This window comes from Lonchura striata, chromosome 3, assembly GCF_050655825.1.
Source record: "Lonchura striata isolate lonStrDom1 chromosome 3, ASM5065582v1, whole genome shotgun sequence".
In the NCBI taxonomy this organism is placed as follows: domain Eukaryota; kingdom Metazoa; phylum Chordata; class Aves; order Passeriformes; family Estrildidae; genus Lonchura; species Lonchura striata.
Genome location: NC_140705.1, coordinates 10,342,847 through 10,365,441, shown reverse-complemented (window position 1 = coordinate 10,365,441; position 22,595 = coordinate 10,342,847). Strand labels below are relative to the sequence as shown.

At 36.7% G+C, this 22,595-nt stretch overlaps 1 protein-coding gene across 3 annotated transcripts in view; it reads right to left on the bottom strand.

Annotated features, from left to right (window-relative positions):
• The window catches only part of WDR35 (WD repeat domain 35), a 41,541-nt gene that overhangs the window by 4,534 nt on the left and 14,412 nt on the right, over positions 1-22,595 (bottom strand). For all 3 annotated transcript variants that reach the window (XM_085574502.1, XM_021525353.4, XM_021525354.4), the window contains 13 exons: positions 22,209-22,269; positions 13,604-13,748; positions 12,267-12,336; positions 11,477-11,530; positions 10,382-10,491; positions 8,649-8,859; positions 7,979-8,059; positions 7,718-7,854; positions 5,564-5,767; positions 3,625-3,771; positions 2,404-2,536; positions 1,600-1,710; positions 5-169 (listed from right to left, as the gene is read on the bottom strand). In XM_085574502.1, the coding sequence (XP_085430628.1) occupies positions 5-169; positions 1,600-1,710; positions 2,404-2,536; positions 3,625-3,771; positions 5,564-5,767; positions 7,718-7,854; positions 7,979-8,059; positions 8,649-8,859; positions 10,382-10,491; positions 11,477-11,530; positions 12,267-12,336; positions 13,604-13,748; positions 22,209-22,269 (1,629 nt within the window). The remainder of the gene's footprint in view (positions 1-4; positions 170-1,599; positions 1,711-2,403; positions 2,537-3,624; positions 3,772-5,563; positions 5,768-7,717; positions 7,855-7,978; positions 8,060-8,648; positions 8,860-10,381; positions 10,492-11,476; positions 11,531-12,266; positions 12,337-13,603; positions 13,749-22,208; positions 22,270-22,595) is intronic.

The window sequence follows — 22,595 nt, the reverse complement described above, 5'->3', positions numbered from 1 at the left end:
ATACCTTGAACATGAGCTTAGCAGCTTCAAAGAAATAATTGGCTTTACGATAGAGTTCTATAGCATCAAGGATTTTGTTCTTTTCCAGTAAATGACTTGCATATCTGGCTAACAAGGAACCAATCTCTTTCATATTGTGATTTTTGGCCAGCTCCACAGCTTTATTCCACTAGAAATTACAGGAGACAATTATTAATCTCATTTTTTCAAATACATTCTCAGAACAAACCAGTTATCCATGAACAGACTGCAGCATCTGTGTGCAATATTTCATCAGCATTTTGAACCAGAATACTATGAAATTAACATAAAAAACAAGAGAATACAAATGCTTACATCATTTCCAATCATGTGATGCAACAGTACTGAAAAAATGCTGGACCAAAGTTGGGGTACACAAAACTGAGTACTGTGGACCTTATTAGCATAAGACTTGATAACAGGATGCCTTGGCAAGAGCAAGCAGAACTTTGAGAATTAAATCAGGATTGCAAAGAAGATCAAATCAAACACATTTACCGGAAAAAAGAAAATTACATCAGACTTCTGCAAGCAAGAGATGTTTAAAGTATGAGTTTGATTGTGCGAACTTTAACCCAATAATTGTAGTAAAACATTACTAGCCTTCCTAAAACATTTGTAGTCCACAATAAAATCAGATTCTTTGACCATCTCAAAGCCTTCCCTGTCTCTCTTAATCACTGATAGACCTCTGTCCAAAACCACATATAAAACAGTTGCTTCTACTTCTATGAAAGCTATGCAAAATCATTTCAATGTACCTCATAGCTGGACATGTGGATTTTAACCAAGAAAAGTCTAAACCAGACTCTCAAAAGCATGTCTGAAAGAGGACCTCAGCCCAGAAGCTTAAAGCACAAAGTAACACTTTACTTATCCTTCTAGACACCACATTTTGTCTGTGAATTTTCCTGATCTTCAGTGGTTCAGCTACTGTGTTTGCCCCATATGAAAAGTTTGGCAGGACTGAGGTCTTAACTGAATCTCACACCTAATAGCTCTTCAGATCCATAAACTAAGAAACTGTTCACAAAAAGCCAGCCCTAGTCAGTCCTGCCATTCCCATCCATCAAGTTCTTCAGAGCCATCCTCAGTTTTTCCCTTATTTGTGTTGACACAGACATTTGCACAGCTTAAGTCACACCAGGAAACAGCTTTAGTTATACTCTAGCAGATCAGTTTCCAGCTTAGCTTTTTCCAGCTACATCCTCATGCTGCCACAAATCCATTTGCATCTATACAAAGAAGGAGGGGATGTGGAAAATATCCAAAATGGACATCTATCTCTTCTCCAGTCTTCTCCCATTCCATCAGGAAGCAGCACAGCCTAGCTCAACAGAGGCTACAAATGTCTGTATGCTGAACATGCTGCCCACATACTCTGCATGTAGCTTTGCACTGCCCCTCTAGTGGTTTCATCTTAATCTCAGAGAACTGGCTTAAGCACTGAAAGATGAATTTTCCAGAAATTATGACAAATCATCTCACACTTAAGAAGGATTTGTATTTCATTGGGCATTAGGATAGAAATCTCACTGTTAACCTGGTATTATTACAAATTATCTCCTGTTGTTTTACCTGGTTAAGATGCACACAGGTATCCACGGCATCCTTTGGTCGATTACATTTCAGAAAGGCTGACACAGCTTGTTCACACATCCCCACTCTCACAAACATATAAGCTATATCCTGCAAAAAGCATCAGTACTGTATTAAATTCACTGGTGCATTTTTAGTACGTTGTGTAGCAACAGCAGTGCCCCTGTTTGGTTAATTTAAGTCCAAGAGGGTGGGGAATGGGTTGCTTGCTTCATGGACCCTGTGAAGGCATCAGGCATTGTTGTAAATCTTTAGAACAATGTGCTAGTCTCACACACTGCTTCTAAATCCAAGGAAGCTACTACAATGAGGTACAATGAGGTTAAAAGAAAATGCTGTCTTGATTTACTGGAAAAGGCATTAAAGGAGCATGTTTTGCATTTTTCAAGCATTTTGGATTAAGTCAACCATAGCATTGTTTTAAATTAGCTATTGTTTAGTAGGTAATTTTTGCTACATATACAGACCTATACCCTGTACGCCTATATATCCTACACACCCTATCCCATCTACTTTCCCTCCTTTTAGAGTATTGTCAGTCAGGTCTTTCTGGGAAACTGGAACAAAAAGAAAAGGAAGAGTAATGAAGTATGAAAATAACAGTAATTAATAGAGATCAATACCACAGTAATACCATTGCACATAAGTGAGTAGGCCCTACACTGCATAAGTGAGTAGGACCTATACTGCATTCATTCTCTCATTCTTTCCCTCCCAAGATGGGAAATTTTAAATGAATAATTAGGTATATGACAATGAACAATGAAGGTGCTTTCTTCTTACAGGAAGCAATTTATGATTCTCTGGAAGTGAGCTGACCAGATTCTCCAGTCCTTGGTAGTCTTCTAGCATGTAGTAACATTCAGCTAAACGTTCCTGGTTTTGTCCTTGGACATAGTACTGTACAGCATTTAACCTAATAAGACAAAAAAATGATGTCTTCTGATGTATAAACACAAGAGCTTTAATTCTGTAAGCCTTATGCATCTGTAAATTTAAAATCACATTATTTTAAATAGGTAACTTTCTTGAAAAACTTTCATAGCTAAAATCTCACTGTTTTTCCGAAATATTTTTACAGATAATTATATTAAAAGTGTAGCAATATTAATTCTCTGACTAGCATAAAATTAGGAAGTCAAGGAATTCTTAAAGCTATGTTCCCATACCTGCAGAGCTGACAGACAATGGACAACTTATAGCTCAATTTACAGAAAAGGCTTTACTGTTGTGCTTCTGTATTTTAAAATGCAAACACCATGACCTCCAAGACCATTCTCCAAAGTCACCTAAAGCACCTAAAACTCAACTTTCAAAATCGAATCACAAGTTTCCAGTTGCATTGTGACAATACAGTGTGGATAATGGCAATACGTAATGGAGCTATGGAAGTCTACGAATGGGCTGAGAAGGCAACAACAAATGTTCATGAAAAAAATTCCCTGCAAGTTATTAGCTATGAAGACATTACCTCTGGCTGAGTAACCACCTGACTGCAAAATGTGTTCTAGAGAAATATAATTATAGGTGTGTATTGCACTTGCAATCTTCCTTGGGTGCCCAGTTTGGGCAAGAGCTGGAGACAGATTAAGGTCAGAGAACTTGGGACCTTCTCAAATATTTGTGGTTTAAAGACATTCACTGATAGTTAGTAATTCTCTACTACTTTTAATCCCTTTTGGGGTTTTTTTAAATATGTTCTATATCCAGACTAATGTAACTATATCGTTATTTCTCTTTCCCTCCCTTCCTTTGAAGCAGACAGATTTCTGGCAAAGCAGAGATTTACATCACCTTCACCCTTTAGGTAGCTGATGAGCAGCTCTCTGTTCATCATATCATGGAACCATAGAGGCATGAGCTAAATCTCATTATTCCAAAATTACCCAATGTATTGCATCCTGACTTTCCTGCTATCTGTTCCTCCTCATAAATTAAGCCTTGTCATCAGTTTAATAATTTCCTCTGTAAGTTCCTTACTACTGGTTCCTCTACAGACCATACCATTTCTGCCTGTCTGCAAAGTAGTCTCCGATGGCGTTGTGTGCCTGTTCCAGCAGGGCGTCGTCCGAGTCCCCCGAGCCCGTCTTCAGCAGCTGCAGCACCCGGAACCAGTCGCCCAGCTTGATCCGCAGCCCAATGGCAAGGTCCCTGAACAGGAAACAGCAGGGAAAGTCAAACACAACACAACAGATAACAAACATCTCGAGAAAAGAATCCAAAAGTGTTTTCACCTGCAATGCAGGTATCAGAGTGATCCCAGATAATTTGCTTACAATTTAAACACTATTCCATTAAAGGAAATACTCAAGACAGCTCCCAGATTATAGCACACGTATGCACTTCCTTATCAGCCGCACTCCTGTGTGAGGAGTTAAATGAGTGAGACAGCTGGGCTGATGCTGCTTCAGGCCCCCTCTTACTCTATTCTGTATCTTTCACTGCTGACCACTACAAGAGATGGCAGCAGCTGCAAAAGGCTAAAAGCAGAAGGAAGGTGAGGGGAAAGACCAAGAAGCAACAAATATCTATAATGGAGGCTAAAGCTGAGATGTAATAAAATGGATTTCAGAGACTTCTTTTCCAGAATCAGGGTGATTTTGGATAAAGGAGAAAGGACTCGGCAGTAGTTTTTCCTTTTTATTATTCATGCATACATATGACTCACTGTGTGTCTGTCTGGGATGTTTTTTCCACCAAACAGAATAATTCTATATTAGCTCATAAAAAAGTAATTCTGCAGGTGCATAGAAAATAAATGGCAGAGACCTATACCCTTCTTTTAAAAATGCCCTCAACTTAAAAATAAATTAAGGACAGCACGAGAAAGTCGATGCAGTCAGCTAAGTAAGAGCATCTATCTAAAAACATTAAAATTTTATTTGAAAAATAGATTTATTCCATTGTAATTTATGGTAGATCCTTACCAGGATTTTTCTAGTTGTAAAAGTTGAAACCAGTAAACAAAAAAGTAAGTTTTTGACTTCTGCAATTCTATGTTCAAATTTCTCTTCAGCCATGTGAAAAGGAATATGCCATATCTAAAACTGGTGTTGTAGTGTGACTGAAGTGCTGAGGAGGCAGCCCACATCCCCAAACCACCAAATTGCCAGCAACTAATTAATGTCATGCAAGGAAGTTTTCATTACCAGGTGCTGCCTTCTCCCTGCCTTCTCCCTCTGCCCTAGCACCCTATCCCCCTTACTTTCATTCTTACAGCATGACATAATAACTAATTTTTTCTCTGTCATTCCCTACTGTTTTTCACAGCTCCATTAATCAAAGTTTAAAAATTTCTCATGTGCATAAGTGATTCATGTTTCTCCATGTTTGACCACCATCTACAGGCTACACTGCACAACTGCTGCTGCTGATTTCTCATTATCTTTTTTCAATAGACGGTGCTCTAGCTAATTACTTAATGTTAATTTATATTCCCAGCAATACTAAAATTTTGCTTTGTTTGTTTTCATTCCTGAGCAAAAATTACACTGATTGGTTTCAATGTTTCACAGTTTTATCCAGAGTCCTTCTGTCTCTCCAAAGATTACAGTTCGTTAAAAACTCTGTTGTTTGTATATGTAATTGAGAAGAATCTGTACTTGGCTACTAGCGCAGAGCAACACCACATAAATTAAACATTATTTAAGATTGTTTGTATTTTTGGAATCCCAGTTGAAATACCAGCAAAATACTTGTGAAAAAAACATCTATAAAACACAGTACTACCTAGAGCAGCCAAGGTTTTGTAAACAGTTTGGAATGCACTGGTTTACATACAGAACTGGTTATCTATACATAAACCAAAATTCTCTCCATCTGATCCTTTTATGTTTTTGCAGAAACTGGTAAAGACTCTCCAGAGAAAACAGCCATTCCTGATTAAGGAATGCTTTTTTTCCCCCCAGACTTTTCTACTGCTGAGATGTTTACATGCAATTACCTTCTGTCCATATCCAGATACATTCTTTCAGCTTCTTCAAATCTGCTAAAATAGGCTGCCACTTCTGCTTGCTTCATGGACTCGCTCTGCAGATTGCCCAGGCGCTTCACAAACTTAATGCCTTGATAATCTTTGCAACGCACAAAAGCTTGTTCAGCCATCTGCAGATCCAGCTTCTGAAGAGCAGCTTTAGCCAGGAGTCGCCTGTGTGAAAAACAAATATAGCAGATGGAAAAGCAGCTATAGAGTAAATTGAATGAGGGTACATTTAACTAGTAATTATTTAAAGAAGACATAAAAGTTGTTGCAATTTATTGTTTACTAGCTCATCTTAGTACAGCCGTGTGTTTATTCCTAATACATTCTGAAATCTGTCCAGTACTTGGTAAGGGAGAGATGTTCAAATAATTGCTAATATTCTTTAGTTCAGCTGTTGAGATGGACACTGGCTTGGGAGGAATGGGCAAGACTTGACTATTAAACTTATGTGAAATGCGTTGCTGGTCTCAGTGCAGTTCCATTTATTTATTTCTCCCTATGCATTTGTGGAAACGTTAAGCCTTGATGGCAGCCTCAATCTAAGTGCCTCCAGCTACATTGGCCACAACAAATAAATTATCCTTCTGATCCAGATGGATCTGATCCAGATGGATCAGAAGGTCCATTCCTGGTCCTGTTAGGACAGCAGTTTGGGACAGCATGGAAAACCTTTGAGGAGCCTTATAATTGGTACTGCCCCATTGGTTAGTTCTGAAAATAGGGAATTCAGGCCAATGTGTGCATCGGTTGCTTGAATGAGCTCTTCTAATCAATATCTTTTTCATAAATATGAGACATGTTTTCCTCGTATAATAAAAATAAAATACATGGCAATTCTGGAGCAAGGTGAACAGAATTTGACCTAAATTTTCTGATTTTATGATATAGAACTTTTACTGAGACACAGACTTGCAAAATTAATAGCCATTTTATATTAAGTGAACAGATGGTACTAGCAAAAAAAACATTAACAATTTCAAAGCTCCAAAAATCTTCAGCTAGTTCAAGACATTTGTAAAAATGAAGACTCGAAACACTAACATTTCACCCTGCATACTCAAGCTAATAAAATTCTAGTATTACAAAAACTTTCAATATATAACTAGCAAGTTCTGTTTTTCAAAATGAACATTCTGGAGACAAAAGCACAGCTAGATAGAAAAGAATGGTTTTTGGGACAAACTTTTAAAGCAAGGTGTCTTGTCCAGCTTTTCAGCAACTCTAAATTAATCTCTGAACCATCACAACTAACAGTGAACTCTACAATCCCCTTGATGCAAGATAAGCACCCAATGCTGCAAGAGACCATTTAGCTTCAAAAGAGATCCAAAATGATTAAAGAAAAGTACAGGTAAGTAAACAGTCTCCAGAGAGTTAAAGATAATTGGTCCCCTTCATTGAGGAACTTGTCAATAAAGTTTTACATACTGCACTGACTTTTCATTAAATTATCTACTGAGGCCTTTAGTCTTCCAGCCCTTCCAAGGTGGATATGAAACAGATTTCCAGCACTCCTGTTTCCACAGGTTTACTCTAACGTTTGCTCTGCAGGCTTTTCAACTTTAGTTAAATAGCTAAGCTATGTTTACTTTAAGCATGCCACTATCTCCATTTCTCAGATTACTTCTGAGATGCTGCATGGGAACACAACATACCCACCCCTTCTCACTTCTCTCCTTCAAGGCCCATCCAAATGTTACAAGGTTACTCAAACTACTCTTATCCTGCTATCAGTCTGATGTGTTTCCTTTACTAAGTTTTAAGCTCTTTAATGTTCAAAATGAAATATATAAATTTTAATTTAACCAACTAATCTTGCTGTTAGCTTTTCATTTCCTTTAATTTCCCTCCAAAACACAAGGAATGCTGTGTTTTGGGGCCCATATAGCACAGAGCAAAAAGCCTACACCCTATACCCACAATCATGATACAGGACATGCCTGACATTCTAGGTACTCCAACATTCATGAAATCCCAAGTGACTGTGTGTAAAATGTATACTGCTTGGGTTGGTTTTAACTTGAGGGTTTTTATTTTCATACTAGATCTGTCTGAACAGGAAAAGAATAGAAAAGAAGACAAATTTAAACAAATTTGGCTGATAGGAGATTTTACCAAAGTCTGGGATGTGGATTGTCTTCTATGAATTGAGAAGATTCCTCAATGCCAACTTTTTCAATCAATGCTCGACTGTCTCGTAATGATCGAATCTCGAAATTGATGATGTAATCTTTGTTAGGATGTTCAGGATTCTAACATAATGGATAAAGAAACATATTTTATTCCTGATGACTTTTATTTTCACCCAACAAAACAGATATCTACCATTAGGACAGATACTGACTTTTCCTACAATATGAAATTAGTTATACTGACCTTTAATATTTCATCCAGAAGAACAGACTTTATTTCTAAATCTTCAAAGTTGCAAATATATCCAGATGTTTGTATAGGTTCCTGAAAATTAAATAAGTTTTAAAGGAATGAACTTGTATTCTGTCTGACTAAATCCTAGTCAAATCTGTTAAGTATACATTTAGATACATTCTTCTCCAAACTAGGATATACTTGCACTTCCAACAAAAAACAGATACTACAATCATTAACATTATTGACAATTCTATAAATACAGACATCATTAAAAATCCTCATGTTTTCTGCAACTAAATTATGACAAAGAGATAGAATAACACCTGCCAATATTTCAATTCAACTGACCTGTTTTACAAGTATTTCTACTAAAATTGCATTTTTGTACTCCAATGCATACATAAAAATATGCTCCTGAAAATCTCATATATTTAAGAAAAATATGACACCATTTTTGTTTCTAGAACTGACCATTCATTCTACCTATATGGTCCAAAACAACATTCCCACATGAGAGTTGATAAGATTTTGAGGTTTATATAACCTGAAGCAAGTTTATATAAACAAACACTTGCAGAACTGAATGGTAAGCACAAAAATAATGCTATTCAAGAAAGAGCCAATAACCTAAGAGTGAATTTTTTTAAATGAGTAGTTTATGTATGCTGATATTTACCTCTGGATCCAAGTTTCTGAAAACATACATTCTTGTTTTCTCCATCATTGCAAACAAGTCCGGGTTGTCTCTGGCCCATTTCATGTCCCAGACGTCCTTGCGCTCCAGTTTCAGCTGCCCGCCTGGCCCCGGCTGCCCCGCGCCGTCCGCAGCCCGCGCGTCCAGCTCCAGCAAAGTCAGAACCCCAGAAAGGTCGATGATAGCAAGACGACTGCAGAACAACAGAGAAGAAATAAGGCAGCTAAATGACACTGTAAAGGTTGTAAATCTGAAATAGCTCTCTAACCTGGCACAGTATAATTCTATAGATTCCATGAGTTGCTGTCATGTGCCAGAACCAGCACAGACCCAGATGGTTTTCATGAATCTGCATAGCAGAGACCAGACACATGGAAAGATGTTCTTCATCTGCTCACACAGGATCCGGCCCTGCAAAGGTTCTGAAATATGCCCATTTTTATATCCAGCATTTTGAAGATACATCAGATACCAAGGAAGAAATTACAGGCTTGTCCCTCACCAAACTTTTCTTGACAAAGACTTAAATTAACAACTGAACAGAATGGGTTTTCCTTATTTACTAGGAAGTAATGAAGCAGATTATTAAATTAAAACTCAGTGTGGTGATGCAGACTGCTAATTCCTAAAATGTGATTTTTTTGCATTTCTGCAAAGGGTATTCTTCACTTTTTTCCAAGGCAATGTTAAGTATAAGCCAATTAATATTTGAAGTCATTTAAAATATGGGAAAAATACAATTTCTAAAAGGCTGCATTTGAAAATTTACAGTTGCATAGGACTTCAGTGAATCATAATAACCTGTATTTACCACAAGGCCATTTTAAAAGCATTTCTAAATATTGATAGGTAGACAGCCTTAATCCCTATTAAAATTTCAAATGCAATTTAGAAAATTAACTTCAAAATGCTTATGGATCCGAGTTTATTTCCCTAGAACAAAGTCATTTAGGAAGAAAAGAGCTCGGGTTCAAAACAAAATGAATATGACTCTGACTAGATCACGCTGCCTTTTAAGCAAAGCAATCTATTTTTGGGCTATACCTGAAGAGGCAAGACCTCTACACATGTATTATGAATTTTGTTTGAAATTATAAAGTTATTTTGAAGTGATTAAAATTGCCTTGCAAATTCTTGTGTATTTTTGCCTCTTGCCAACACTCTTATGCACTCTCTTACAAAGAAAAAAAAAAAACTGTTGAGTAGAAAGCAACTTTAGTATTAGCACAGATGAAGTTCAGGAGAACCAGACTTACTAGAAACATCACCACTAGTTATAGCCTGCCACAATCGAAAATGAAATGGGATGAACAAAGTTTCCAGGCTTTAGAAGGACACAGAAATAGAGAGAAGTAATAGATAAAAAATTTCAGGTTATGACATAATTTTATCAATTAGTGTCATGATGAAAGGAAGGTTATGTTTGGTTCATCTAATAAAATAAAATATATTTTCATGTACATTGGGTGTAAAACATAGGAGGCCTTTACTAACAGTCTCTCAGAACAATGACTGTCCAGATGGAAATAATTAGTAATAAATAAATGGTTAAGCAATCATTAAGAACAACTAAAATTAATAAATGGTTTATACTAAATTAAAATTAGTACATAATTATTATAGAATTATAGATTTCACAGAATTAGTATTTTCACAAATTTTAGTGCTTGATTTTGAAATTGGATATCTATGTTAGAAACAGATCTGATACTTACCTGGAGTTGCAGTTCAAAGAGAGCTGATAGGCACGATGGTCCAGGGTATAGCTCTGCACCACAGCCACACTAGGGAGGCTGTATCTCTGAATAATGCCAGATTCTCTTCCCTAGAGAAAAGTAATGCTGCCTTAGTGAAAGAATTTGTCCATCAGTAAACCCCTTAAAATGGTCTTATTTATATGCTGTTTTAGGCAAAAGAGCTTTGGGAAAATTGAACCACTATCATATGCACATTTATCCAGATCTAGTCTCAAAGGCATTTCCTCTCATTCCTTTCCTTCTAAAAAAGAGTCACAGATTAATTATTGTCAGCAGTTCATTTTCATGTTCTTCAAGCAGCAACAATCCCATAGTCACCTATTAACCATCACACTTCTTTTGTTCATTCTTTCTCCCATGATCCTCTGATTTTGTAAAATCCAGTCAAAGGATAAAACAAAAAAAACCCAAAAATTCACACTAGAATCAGAACATGACAAAACAAGATCTTTCCTGAAAGGTGGATAACAGGAGGAAACACTGATCTTTCTCCCTCTTTGTTCTGTTCAGTTAGTTTGCTTTAAAGCCCACATAAAACTTTGTTCATCTAATGAAATCACTTTCCAGCTTAGAACAAAAAAATCCACCAGCTTTTTGGCATTATTCAATACCTCACACATCTGTATAATACATAGGTGTATTCATCTGTATATAGTACAGTACCATGCATTATACCATTAATATGTAAACAGACAAACTTGGTAAATCTTTGTGTCTAGAACATAATATCTCAAAGACTTCTCAAGACTCAGATTACAAAATTAAGTCCTCACTTAGACTTTATAAAATCCTATATGTAAGTATTAACTCAGGCAAGTAGTCTGTAATTAAATTGCAAGTACTTAGTGAATTAGCCTTCTAAAGAAAGAGTCCAGGCTAACAGAAGAAACCATTAAAGTGATCTTTGAGGAAGTTTAGAAAGAGATTTTGTCAGTGTAAATTCTAAATTCAGAAATGCTTTGAAATTATGACTGCTTATGGACATAGAGAAAAGAATTTTTATGCCTGCAAGCACAAGAGGCAATTAGGAGTTCTGTTAATCATGTAGCTTACCACAAGTAGTATCTTATCAGATGCTGTTATTGCACAAATTGGATCTCTTGTCCCCTGAAAGTAAACAAGTGATATCAGTATCAGTGTTACTGCAAAGGTAAGCATGCCCAGCTAAAGAAAGAAGGTTATTTAAATAAACAAGAGTGTTGCTAAGTATCCACATGAAAAGGAGCTATCAAACCCTGTCAGCATACAGTCTGTGGATAGTTTCTGGTATCAGTAGCCTTTGCTATGGCAATCATAACAATAATATTAACAGCTTCCTTTCTTTTCCTGACCCTCCCTCCAGAAAAATAAGAAACTGAAAATATAACGTGTGTTTAACAGAAAGAGAAGAAAGCAACAATCCCTGATTTGTGAGGGCTGTTATTGAATTAATTTCAGGTATATTAGTAAGGACAGCCAGCACTTGCGCACACACGTGATGTGAAAATGACCAAAAACACTAGAAAATATCATAAAGGTTATTGAGTTTCAACAAAGTTGTATTTTGTTGAAGTAAGGGGAGCTGCTTCTGACCAGGAAGACAGCAGGTGCTGTCAACTGTCACACCCAGAATATACTTTTTCTATGCTCTCTATAGTTTGCTGTGTATTTCCAATAATACACAATGCCACAGTAACAGCACCAACCAGAGGGAAGAAACATAACACTTAAGTAAAAAAGGTAGAAGTAAAAGAAATTTTAAGTACAACCACTTCCACTAATGAAAATAAATAAATCAACACTAATTTCTGCTCTTTCAAGCTAGCAGTGACAACACAATAAACTAGTTCATAACATCACTCACTTCAAAAGCTCTGCTGTAATCAAGGTGTCCATCTCCAGATCCTGAAAAGGTGTCATCAATATGATAGATCCTATAGAGAAGGAAAGTTAGAGAAAAAAGTGAGTCCAAAGAAAGGATCATCTTTGGTAGCATTGGTATGATCCATCCTTGAAGCAAAAAACATTGGAATTGGAGAAGAGAATAAAAGCTACGCCTGTTCTTATGTTCAAAAGCATCCCCTTTGAAAAACCTGCTTTATATTGATATAAAGATATGGCAGTTGCTTTCATATTCACAGTCCCGGATGGTCCATTCCCCTATGATCTGTAAACTTTCATCCTGTAACAGTAAGTTCCTGCTGTTACAGTTAAGTGTCCTGCTCAAAACTATCAACCACTCAGTTGTCCTTGTCAAACATGCACTTCCATATTTCCCCAGGCTCTTCTCCATAATTATGAAGTGCTTCACCTTCACAAAAACTTACGTATTACTGTATTATTCATCACTTATAACTTCTCTTTTGCCTTAAAAAGTAGCATTAGGAAAGATTTTAGAATGCTAAAATCTTCATTAATCCTTAATTACAACTATCTACCTTTTTCAATATTTTTATCAGTTTATAATCTTGTCCAAGGCTAGGACATCCAGGTCCTACAACAATGTAAGTTATTACAAAATGTAAGTTGTACAATATGTACAAATATTACTCACTATTAGGGACATATCATGACAGAAGATGGTAGGTTTATAGAAAGATGATACAGAGATTATATGGAAGAACACACAAAATAACTAAAAAGAAAACCATAACAAAATTGCAAGCTTTGTGGAGGTGACAGAAAAGTTAATGACACAAATGAGCACCTGGGAAAGAAATATTTTGGAAGCAAAACAATGTTGACTTTGGCTTGTTTAGTTTGAGAGGCTAAAAGTCCATACAGGATTAGTTGTCAAAGCCACAACCAGACACAAGTGTATTAGAGAAGAGCCAGCTGGACAAAGTTCTTAGAGGCAATGACAGATGAGAAGCAGTTAAAGTTATCAAAAGGAATAGAGCTGCCTGGAAACTAAGAGCATGGAAGAGAAACAGGAGAGGGGCAAAAAGGCATCAAGACACACAGCTCTGTAAGGAAAACATACAGCAAGCAAATGGAGACACTGAACAGAAACTAATCCGAAAACATCTGAGGGATGTGGATAACAAACACACAGTTGCTATACAAAACTAGTATATCATCTTACAGGCCTGAAAGTCAACAAACCTGATTAGAAAAATGAGAGGACAAGGGTTTGCATTTTAGACATGGCAGAATGTCACCAGAGCAGAGGAAGAAAAATGACAAAGCCTGAAGACAAACCTTTCCCTGCCTTCTTTCCTGGTCCGTGCCAGCTGATTGATTTCCATGGCTGTGAGCTTCTTGGCCACCCGATACTGCCAGACATAAAATGCTACTTTGGAGGCTGCAATCACATGAGTTCTGGTCATTGTGACAAACAATGGCTCTGTAACAAAACCCAAAGAACTGCAAAATTAGAGCAGCAATTGGAGTAGATGCTGATTCGTACATTTTTTCCAAGATGGATGAAAACATACACTCATATATTAAATGCAAAAAAACAACAACCAAAAAATCTGCCCACACACAACCTAACAGCAATTTTCATTAGCTGGTAACAAATTTCACAGGGGCCTTGTGGTCTTGTCCAGAAGAACAGAGAACTTCTTTACAAGTTCTGATTTTACTGTTAACACTTTCCTCTCCCTGCTATTTCAGCAAATCTTCATGTGCTGATGCAGAAAACAGAAAATGCATACAGACGAATTTTCAGGTTAATAACCAGCTCAGGAGCATCTCGAATCTCCTTAACAAGATCTATTAAATACTTCCATATCTGACATATTTAAGGCTATTCAAAAGTTGAGATTCTTTTTCTTGAAAACAATTCATAAATTTTAAGTTAGACAAGACCTAGAAATGTTGTTTGCACTTTATTTAATAGCTGGGCCAAATATCAACTCTTTATCTGAATGGCAACAAATTAAATATTTTGCAGACTGTACACTTAGTCTTACTTTATTATGCCAAAAAATCACAGTGTAGGAATGCAGGACATTTTCTTTACTTTGTCCCTAAGCCCACTTAGAATATTGCACAAATTGAGTATCACATTCCTGCTACCCATGCTCAGTGGGGGGAAAAAAAAAAAAGAAAAAAAAAAAAAAAAAAAGTGAAGGCATAGAAAAATGAAGGAACCTAGAATGCAAATCTGCCAATGTCTTTAAGTTCTACAAGTAAATCATTATGACATAATTTATGATATATTTACCAAAAAAAGCTAGATAAATTCAAAAGAATTGTGCAAACCAGCCTGGTAGTAGAACACTGAGTGATACAGATAACATGATGTGAGCAGAAAATACAATTCTTTTACAGTGAATCTCTTTTAATTTTTTTTCTCCTCTGTATTTTAGCACAGAACAGAACTCTGGAGGGAGCTATAAGCCTTCCACATAGAAAAGCAGCGCTACAAGAGACAGATGGGGGTAGATTGGTTGAACAGATTTCATTTCTTTGAAACCAAGAGGATTATATAAGCTACCCAATGGCTGCAGAATACTTTTTAGTAAAAATGTCAATACTGGGCAAGAAGGCTTAGTGATGATGCTTAACGTTAGCAGCACAGTTATTTACATTATATGCAACTCGTGTATTTCATGTACTTATAACACATTCATTTCGATAGTCACATCCAAACTGAAGGATCCAGTCTCCTGTATAATCAAAAACATTAACTAATTATATGTGTTTGTTCTGTTTTTTTTATTAACTTCCAGCTGTATGTGCCAAAACAACCAATTTTTTTATCCTTTAAAAATGAAACATGAGAATCTCTTGACCTGTGAGGGAATAAGGTTTGCTCATATCACAACACTTCTACTAAGCCTCATATTTGAACTCAACTTAGTCAACATTTGAGTACTTGTGGTCCAAGACAATGTTAAACCACATTGTCATACCAACATCTGAAGCTATGGGCATTCCTCACACTCAAGAGGTGACTCCCCCTTTGACTTACAGCTTCCATGGAGCCTAAACTTATCTGTGCACACCTTGGAATACCTGAATCTGGGAAAAAAAGTTGTTCACATAAGGTCTGTTGTGATCCAGAAACAAGATAGCAAAGTATCCATGCTTTATCCACAGGAATATAATCAATTAAGTGTTTTATGAACACGCCTAAGACTAAACTGACAGTTGCTGCCAAAAAGCACATAGACACCAACCCCTGACACATTTTCCTGCCACTTCTTTCATATCAGCTCTAGCAGCAGCTGGACAACAGATTAAGTTTGATCAGTTCATTCATCTAACTGACCTCAAAATTAAATAAATAAAAGATTACATTAAGTTGGATTAAAGAGAAAATCACGAATGATGGAGCAGGCAGGAATGAGCAGCCAGCACAGAGGGCAGGGCCTTCCCTTCTTTGCAACAACAGGCTCAGCAATGACTGGATTTAAGCCAAATGTGAAATTGCAGGACACAGCACAGAGACAATCATCAGGATCAGATCCATGCGGAGCCACATCTGAGAGAGCAGCATCTCTGTGTGGGAGCTGATGCTTTTACAGAATTGCCTGTATAATTTCAACAATTGCATAAAAGTAGGACACATGGCAATTTTTCTAGGACTGTTTTAGCATTTTATATTGGTCAGTCATTGAACAAAAAAATCTCAAACAGAAAAATCTGTGGAAAAAGAAACTCCAATCCAAGTCTAGACTGGACGCTATGAAACATTTCTTTACAGGAAGGTAGACATTCATTGGAACAGCTTCCTGGAGAGGTGGTCAGTGCCCCAAGCCTGTCAGTGTTTAAGAGGCATTTGGACAATGCCCTTAGCAACATGCTTTTGGTCAGCCCTGGAGTGATCCTGGACTGGCTGATCCTTGTCAGTCCCCTCCAGCTGAAAGCATTCCATTCCACCTTCTCACCTCAGAGCCTTCCACACTGGGCTATGTTCTGCTCCTAAAATGTTTTCCTTCTTGACTGCATGACAGCATGAATTCAACATGAGAGAAGGAAGTCCCAGCCACTCCAAGTTTGGGCTGTTGCTGGGCAGAGAAGGAAAGAATGGGATTTGTCATTTCCTAAGAAAGACAATATGCTCATTTCAATCCCTTCAGGCTGAGGAAGATCTAGAATCCCTTTCCAGGCAGCTGGTTTAACTATTTAAGTTTCCTTTAGTGTAGAGAAATACCATCTTACACAGCAGCATTGATTTACCAGCAGGTGCTGCTCACCTGAGCATCAGTGCCCTTCACAGAACCTGTGCTCTGACTACTAAGCAGACAGAAATGCAAGCACCTAAAGCCTGAAGGAGGCAAGAAATTTGCACTCTTCTGCTCAGCATTTCTACTGCACAGAAGCTCTCCATGTTCAATATGTAAACTTCTTAGACTGTTGAGATCTTCCTGCTGATTTCGCAGATACCCAACTTCAGTATTAATGTCTTAATTCTTAATTTTCAGACACTGAAAATATGTGAAGAAAACATTTAAACAGGTGCTTCACTTTTCAGGTGCTGACCAAATACTGAAAAGGGCTAAACAAACCATCCCCATCAAAACAACTCCAACATGTGAAACAACTGCCCTTTAAATTTTTTTCTGGCCCTCCTTTCTCTTCTCACCTCATTTCTCTTCACTACTCTTTCATAAAGCCTCCTCCCTGAAGGAAAGAAACTTTCTTTCCTATTTACCCAGGAATCTTGAGTAACCTTCTAATGTTTGCATTTCATCCACACACACTCCATCTCACTTCAAAGCTGTTAGAAAACACCTGCTTCAGTGTCTAATCTTCTTGTAAAAATATAGACAGAAATCAAACTTAATGCATGACTACATTACTTCAACACATGAAAAAGCTGTGTTGCTTTCTAGTCTATGAGATAGTATACACAAACAAGAAAGACAAGTGATCCCACCTAAATCTGATGGAAAGGAAGCAGTCTGACAGACACAATATTAAACTGTTGTTTTCATACAAATCTGTTACAGGCTGTTCCTGGGAAACTGGAATGAACTTAGTCTAATCAATAAATCTACCTAATTTTAGAGCTTGATTCAAATATTTCTACAAGTGTTGGCTCACAAATAGAAGAAAATGTCAGGCAACAGCAGGGACAATTGAACATGTTGGGACATGTGGGACAACTCATGAACAACCAGTTTACAGAACATAAATATGCAAAATCCGTTACAATTTACATTAAAAGAATCAACTAAGTAACAGCAATTCAATTCAGCTTTTCACATGTAGTTCAGTCATCCCTGTTAAGGCATCCAGGAAGGAGGCAAGATACCTGGGCAGGACTCCAGCTCTGCCTTTAATCCACCTGTATGTTGGTCAAGCTGTTGTATTAATTTCACCGGGTGCTAACACACTTGAAAGATAATTCAACACTTGACTATGTCAGTGCTCCTAAAAACATGTAAGAAGAAGATGATATAATCCAGCCTAAGTGACCTTTTCTTAGCAGATACCATCTGTTGTGTTTCCATTAAAAAGATATTATATAACAAGATATTTAACCTTCTGTAGCTTATATTTAGTTATTCATCAACGGACTTTGACAGAAAGCCTGTGAGCCTGTAAAGCAAGCATAGAAGACACTGTGTTGGTTAATTTTTGTCCCAGAGTAGGATGGAATGCACTAATGTTAGACAATGAAGAAAAGAGTAATTTATGGGCTGGCAAATACAAGCTATTGTGAAGGACCTCAAACACAAGGCACAGGAAGCAGAGGAAGCAAAATGCCTTTGGACAAAATAAAAAGCAGTATGAGGAACAGCTGAAAGTGTAACCACCCATCAATGTCTAAAGAAAGCTTAAGTGATGGCCCTTCATCAGATAATGACTGATTAATCCTTTATTGCCATCATTAACAGAGACAAACATTAGAAAGCTAATGATATAATTAAACATTCAAAAGAATAAAAGAAATAAGCAGTTCTTTTTTTGAGCCTTACTTGAGCTACTGGCTTAGAGCCCAACAACCTAAGATTTACATCTCCTGAGGGTGAATCAAACATTGCATAATGTCACAATTTCTTTGTCATTAGGAGATTAATAGTGGTTTGTTGAAACAGTATTATAAAATATTATAAATTTACAATTCAGACAAATTGTTTCTTAACACACATTCTCAGATGCATTCTTTAAATGCTCTGTCAGCTACTTAGCATCCCTACATGAGCAGTCTTTTTTCTCCACTATCCACCTCCTACCAGGACAAAGCCCAAGAGGCCAGCTAGGCACCTAAGTCTCAAGGAGGAGTAAACCCTTTATGTTCAGTAGAACTCCAGGTGATTCTTGTTCCAACAAGGGGCAGTCTGCTAGAAACCACAGATAGTGCCTGTTCAATTTACAGAAATTATAACCAGTCAAAAAATATAGTTTAGAACTCATGGTAGTGAAGAAGCACTCAAGAAAAGGCAGGAGCACACAGATATCAAGTGGTCTGCTGAGGACATTCTACAACATAAGAAATAATTTTTCACCAGCATTTATGAAAATCAAATAAAGTAACAACCTAAGTATATTTAAGCCACTCTGAAAGATGGCACTTTGAAGTCTGAAACAAATACAAAAGTTCAAATAAAAATTACCTAACTTTTAATGGAAATAACTTTATGTAACAATTTGTTTATTAAAAGAGACTAACCTGAAAATTTTATGTAGCAGAAAGAAGAGGGGAAAAAGAATTTTAAAAACAGATAATAGCATTTTTCATGAATCAGTAATACCCATCAAATTATCCTGAGTAAGAGATAATTTTAATGTTTAACTACTTATTCCTTAAACAGAACAGAAGGACAATGATTTTGTTAGAAACAATGTATCAACGAGAATCTTAGAGAACTTTCTGAAAGGTCTTCTGCCCTTAAGGTTTTACAAGGTCTTCTCTTTCTATTGACTTCTGCAAGGCCAGACAGCTGCTTAAGTTCATCATGCTGTCAAACTGGAACAATTACACTTCCTACTGCCAAAAAGCTCCAACTGTGATAAACAGTGTGATATACGGTACAATAGGGCCTTGACTATGTACAGCTGTCAACCTCTCACACCAACTGACCTTCTGTTGTAAATATTTCTAGTTGTTCTATAAAGTTGCATTTTCAAATGTCACAAATAGAGCAAATTAACTATGATGAAACCGGCACAATGTGTTCCAAAAGTTGCATTTATAGGCATTTGCTTTTCACTTTCACCTTCAATCCCTTCTGCAAGTTTGGACAGCAAACTTTAAAGAAGTCTTACACGATGCATATATTCAAAAAAGTCTGAATCTTTGGCTGTGTATACCATACAGTAATGAAAGACTCTTTTTTTACACAGACTACAGAATTTTTTCAGGACTCAAAAATGTAAATGTTCCTAACCTCAGGTATTTGTCCATCTAGGAGGCTGAACGTTATAATGCCCAGCACTTTCACAAGTGAACTCACTCTAGGAAAGAGCAAATCTAGCACTGAACTGGTCCTCCAGTACTGGAGGGAACAGCAGCAGACTGCAGAAAGCTTCGCTGTGCTAAGGGAAGAAATTGTTTAATCTCTTCAATACAATTCAAGTACAGTTGGAATAACAACAGCATTTTTCAATTAAACAGCCTTTCTTTTTAAGTATTCCCAGTTACTGAAAAAGATTCTTTTCTTGTGTACAGGCAGCTGCAGGAGATGGGTCATACTGGCAGAATTATAAAGATATCTTTGTTTATAATAAAAAAAAAATGAAATAAAACTCACAGACTCAAAGTTCACATAAATACAACACTTGAAAAATGCAAAGCAAAGAGTTTAAATGCATAGTTAGACGTGTACATGCAAAGCTAATTATAACAGTGAGTGGGATTCATCTCACCTAATTTTATACATCTCTGACAGAGATGAGCTGGCTGCCCTGGGCTTCTTCATACCCAGTGGAGAGCAAAAGGACCCCGTTCATGAATGAGTCACTCAACTTAATTTTAGATGTCAGCTGCAGAAATGACAAGACCTACTCCCTCTAAGTCCTTGAACCCTCCTCCCACCACCCCAATCCTGCCTGCCAAGTAAATCCAGAAAACCAGTGGGCACATACAGACATCTGATTAGGAGCAGAGACAGGTCAGGGACAAAACACACACCCAACTCACACCACTATCACCCATAATATCATCCTGCTTCATGGGATTTTGTTTTGGGTTTAGGTTTTTTAGTTTGGGTTGTTTGGGGTTTTTTTTGTCAGGGGAGGGCATTGTTTGGTTGTCTTACTGATGTTTTTTCCTCCAGTCTTGGTAAACTTTTTGGTATTGAACCTCTTGGACATATTACTCCTTCAGATTCTGATATGGCCCCCCCTATTGCAAAAGGTGGCAAGAGGACATCAAAGGGACAGAAACAGAAACCACAAGACTAAAACTACCACAATATTTCATAAACTTTCTATAGGACAAAGTAGTCCAACTCATCAGAGCATACTCTTCATTTTAAGTATGATCTACAATATACGGCACAAATTTCAAAATATATTTGTGACTCACAGCTGATTTCCTCCTGCTATCACTGAAAAACTGAACATTAGAAAATTATGCTTTAAACTTAATAAATATATAATAAAGTATAAAAACGCTTAGAAACATTGTTTGGGGAAAATAATAACTTATGATCTTGATTATTTCTAGTCCTTGGTTGATTTTTTTCCCACCTATATTCTTCTGTGAATTGCTGTTATTTTCTTGTTCAATAGTTCTTCACCTTACTTTCCCCATAATTTCTATCTTACCAGAACTTTGCTAGACACTTTGCCCATCAATTTTATCAGAGAGAATAGCTGTTTGCTGTTTAATATTAACACCAAGTATTAGCACTATGACTTAAAAATAACATCTCTACTGAGACTAATTTAGCCAGAAAAGTTTCTTTATGCAGAGGATAAAACGAACGGCTCTAGAAGGCAATTTACATTAAAAAAAATTCATGAGGTTTCTTGTCATAATAGAGTGTTCCCCCTCATTCAAAAGAAAATAAATATTTGTATAAATTTAAATAAGTTATTTAGCCTTGAAACAAATCAGGAGAGTTAATCAAAGAATCAAGGTTGAAAAAGAAAACTGCAAGCAGGATTCACAGTGTCTACTCTAAATCCAAATTCAGATCTATTTGGGTAACAAGCCAAAAATAAAGCAAAAACCAGAACAAATAAAAGTGGATTCATTAGTCAAAAAACTGATTAATTTGTCAGTTTGGCTATAATTCCCTCATCTATTTAAAAGGAAAAAAAATCAATTATCTTTATTCTCAAGCAAAAATTACAGAAAACAGTGGCTTGCAATTACTTGGCAATGTTCTGTACCAAGCCTGCAGCAAATAAACAGTAGGGAAAGCCTGGAATTCAGCATTAATTAGGATTTGGGGGTGTTTTCATACTTGTGTTATAATCCACTGATTTTTTTAAATTGAATTTTAATTTATAATCTGAAACTACTTAGGTAAAAGAATTGTGAGGACGATAAGGGAAAGATATTATCAACTCTGAAACACAAGAAATTGATGCTTGAGTTATTTGTGAAGCAGCAACAAGTGATTTTTAAATGAAAGCCCAAATCAAATTATTTCACTTCCTCCAATACAACTGGACCCTTTTCAAAGTACATTTTCTTATGAAGAAGTTGAATTACCACTGTTCTGAAGGAAAATCTGAATTGCCAAAAGACACCCATTAAAAAAAAAAAAAAGAAAAGTAGCAATTTTTAAAAATTATATTATCCATAGCTTGCATTAACTGGAAGAATCAGTTTAAGTTTAGCCAGTTTGACAAGGAATGTTACTGGTTTGATAAGCCATTATCTTTATTAAAAGATAACTTACAGGTCAATTCCAACACAGATTACAGAATAAGACTATTGCAAATTGCTTACCAATATCAATATATTTTGGGTCCAAGGGCGTACCAATTGAATTGCAGAGAACCAGCACATACTGTACGGAAATAAAAGCAAGCGTCATTACTACTGCACTTCTTGTAGATCAGTAAACTGTACACGGTTTTCTGTGAAGGTGCATCTCATAACCCACACCACACATTCTCATGCTCATCAGCAACAGAAAACACAGAGACCATGACTGCAGCAAATATAAAGCAGCATAAGCATGAGTAATGAGCTATTTGCCATTTAGCACTACAAATTAAGATCAAGCACAAAACAGGCAAGTAACCAGCTGTTTTATGCATGGGAGCAAATCTACCTGACAACATCCAACAAGTGGGAGATAACACCAGCACAACCACAGACAGTGTCTCCCCT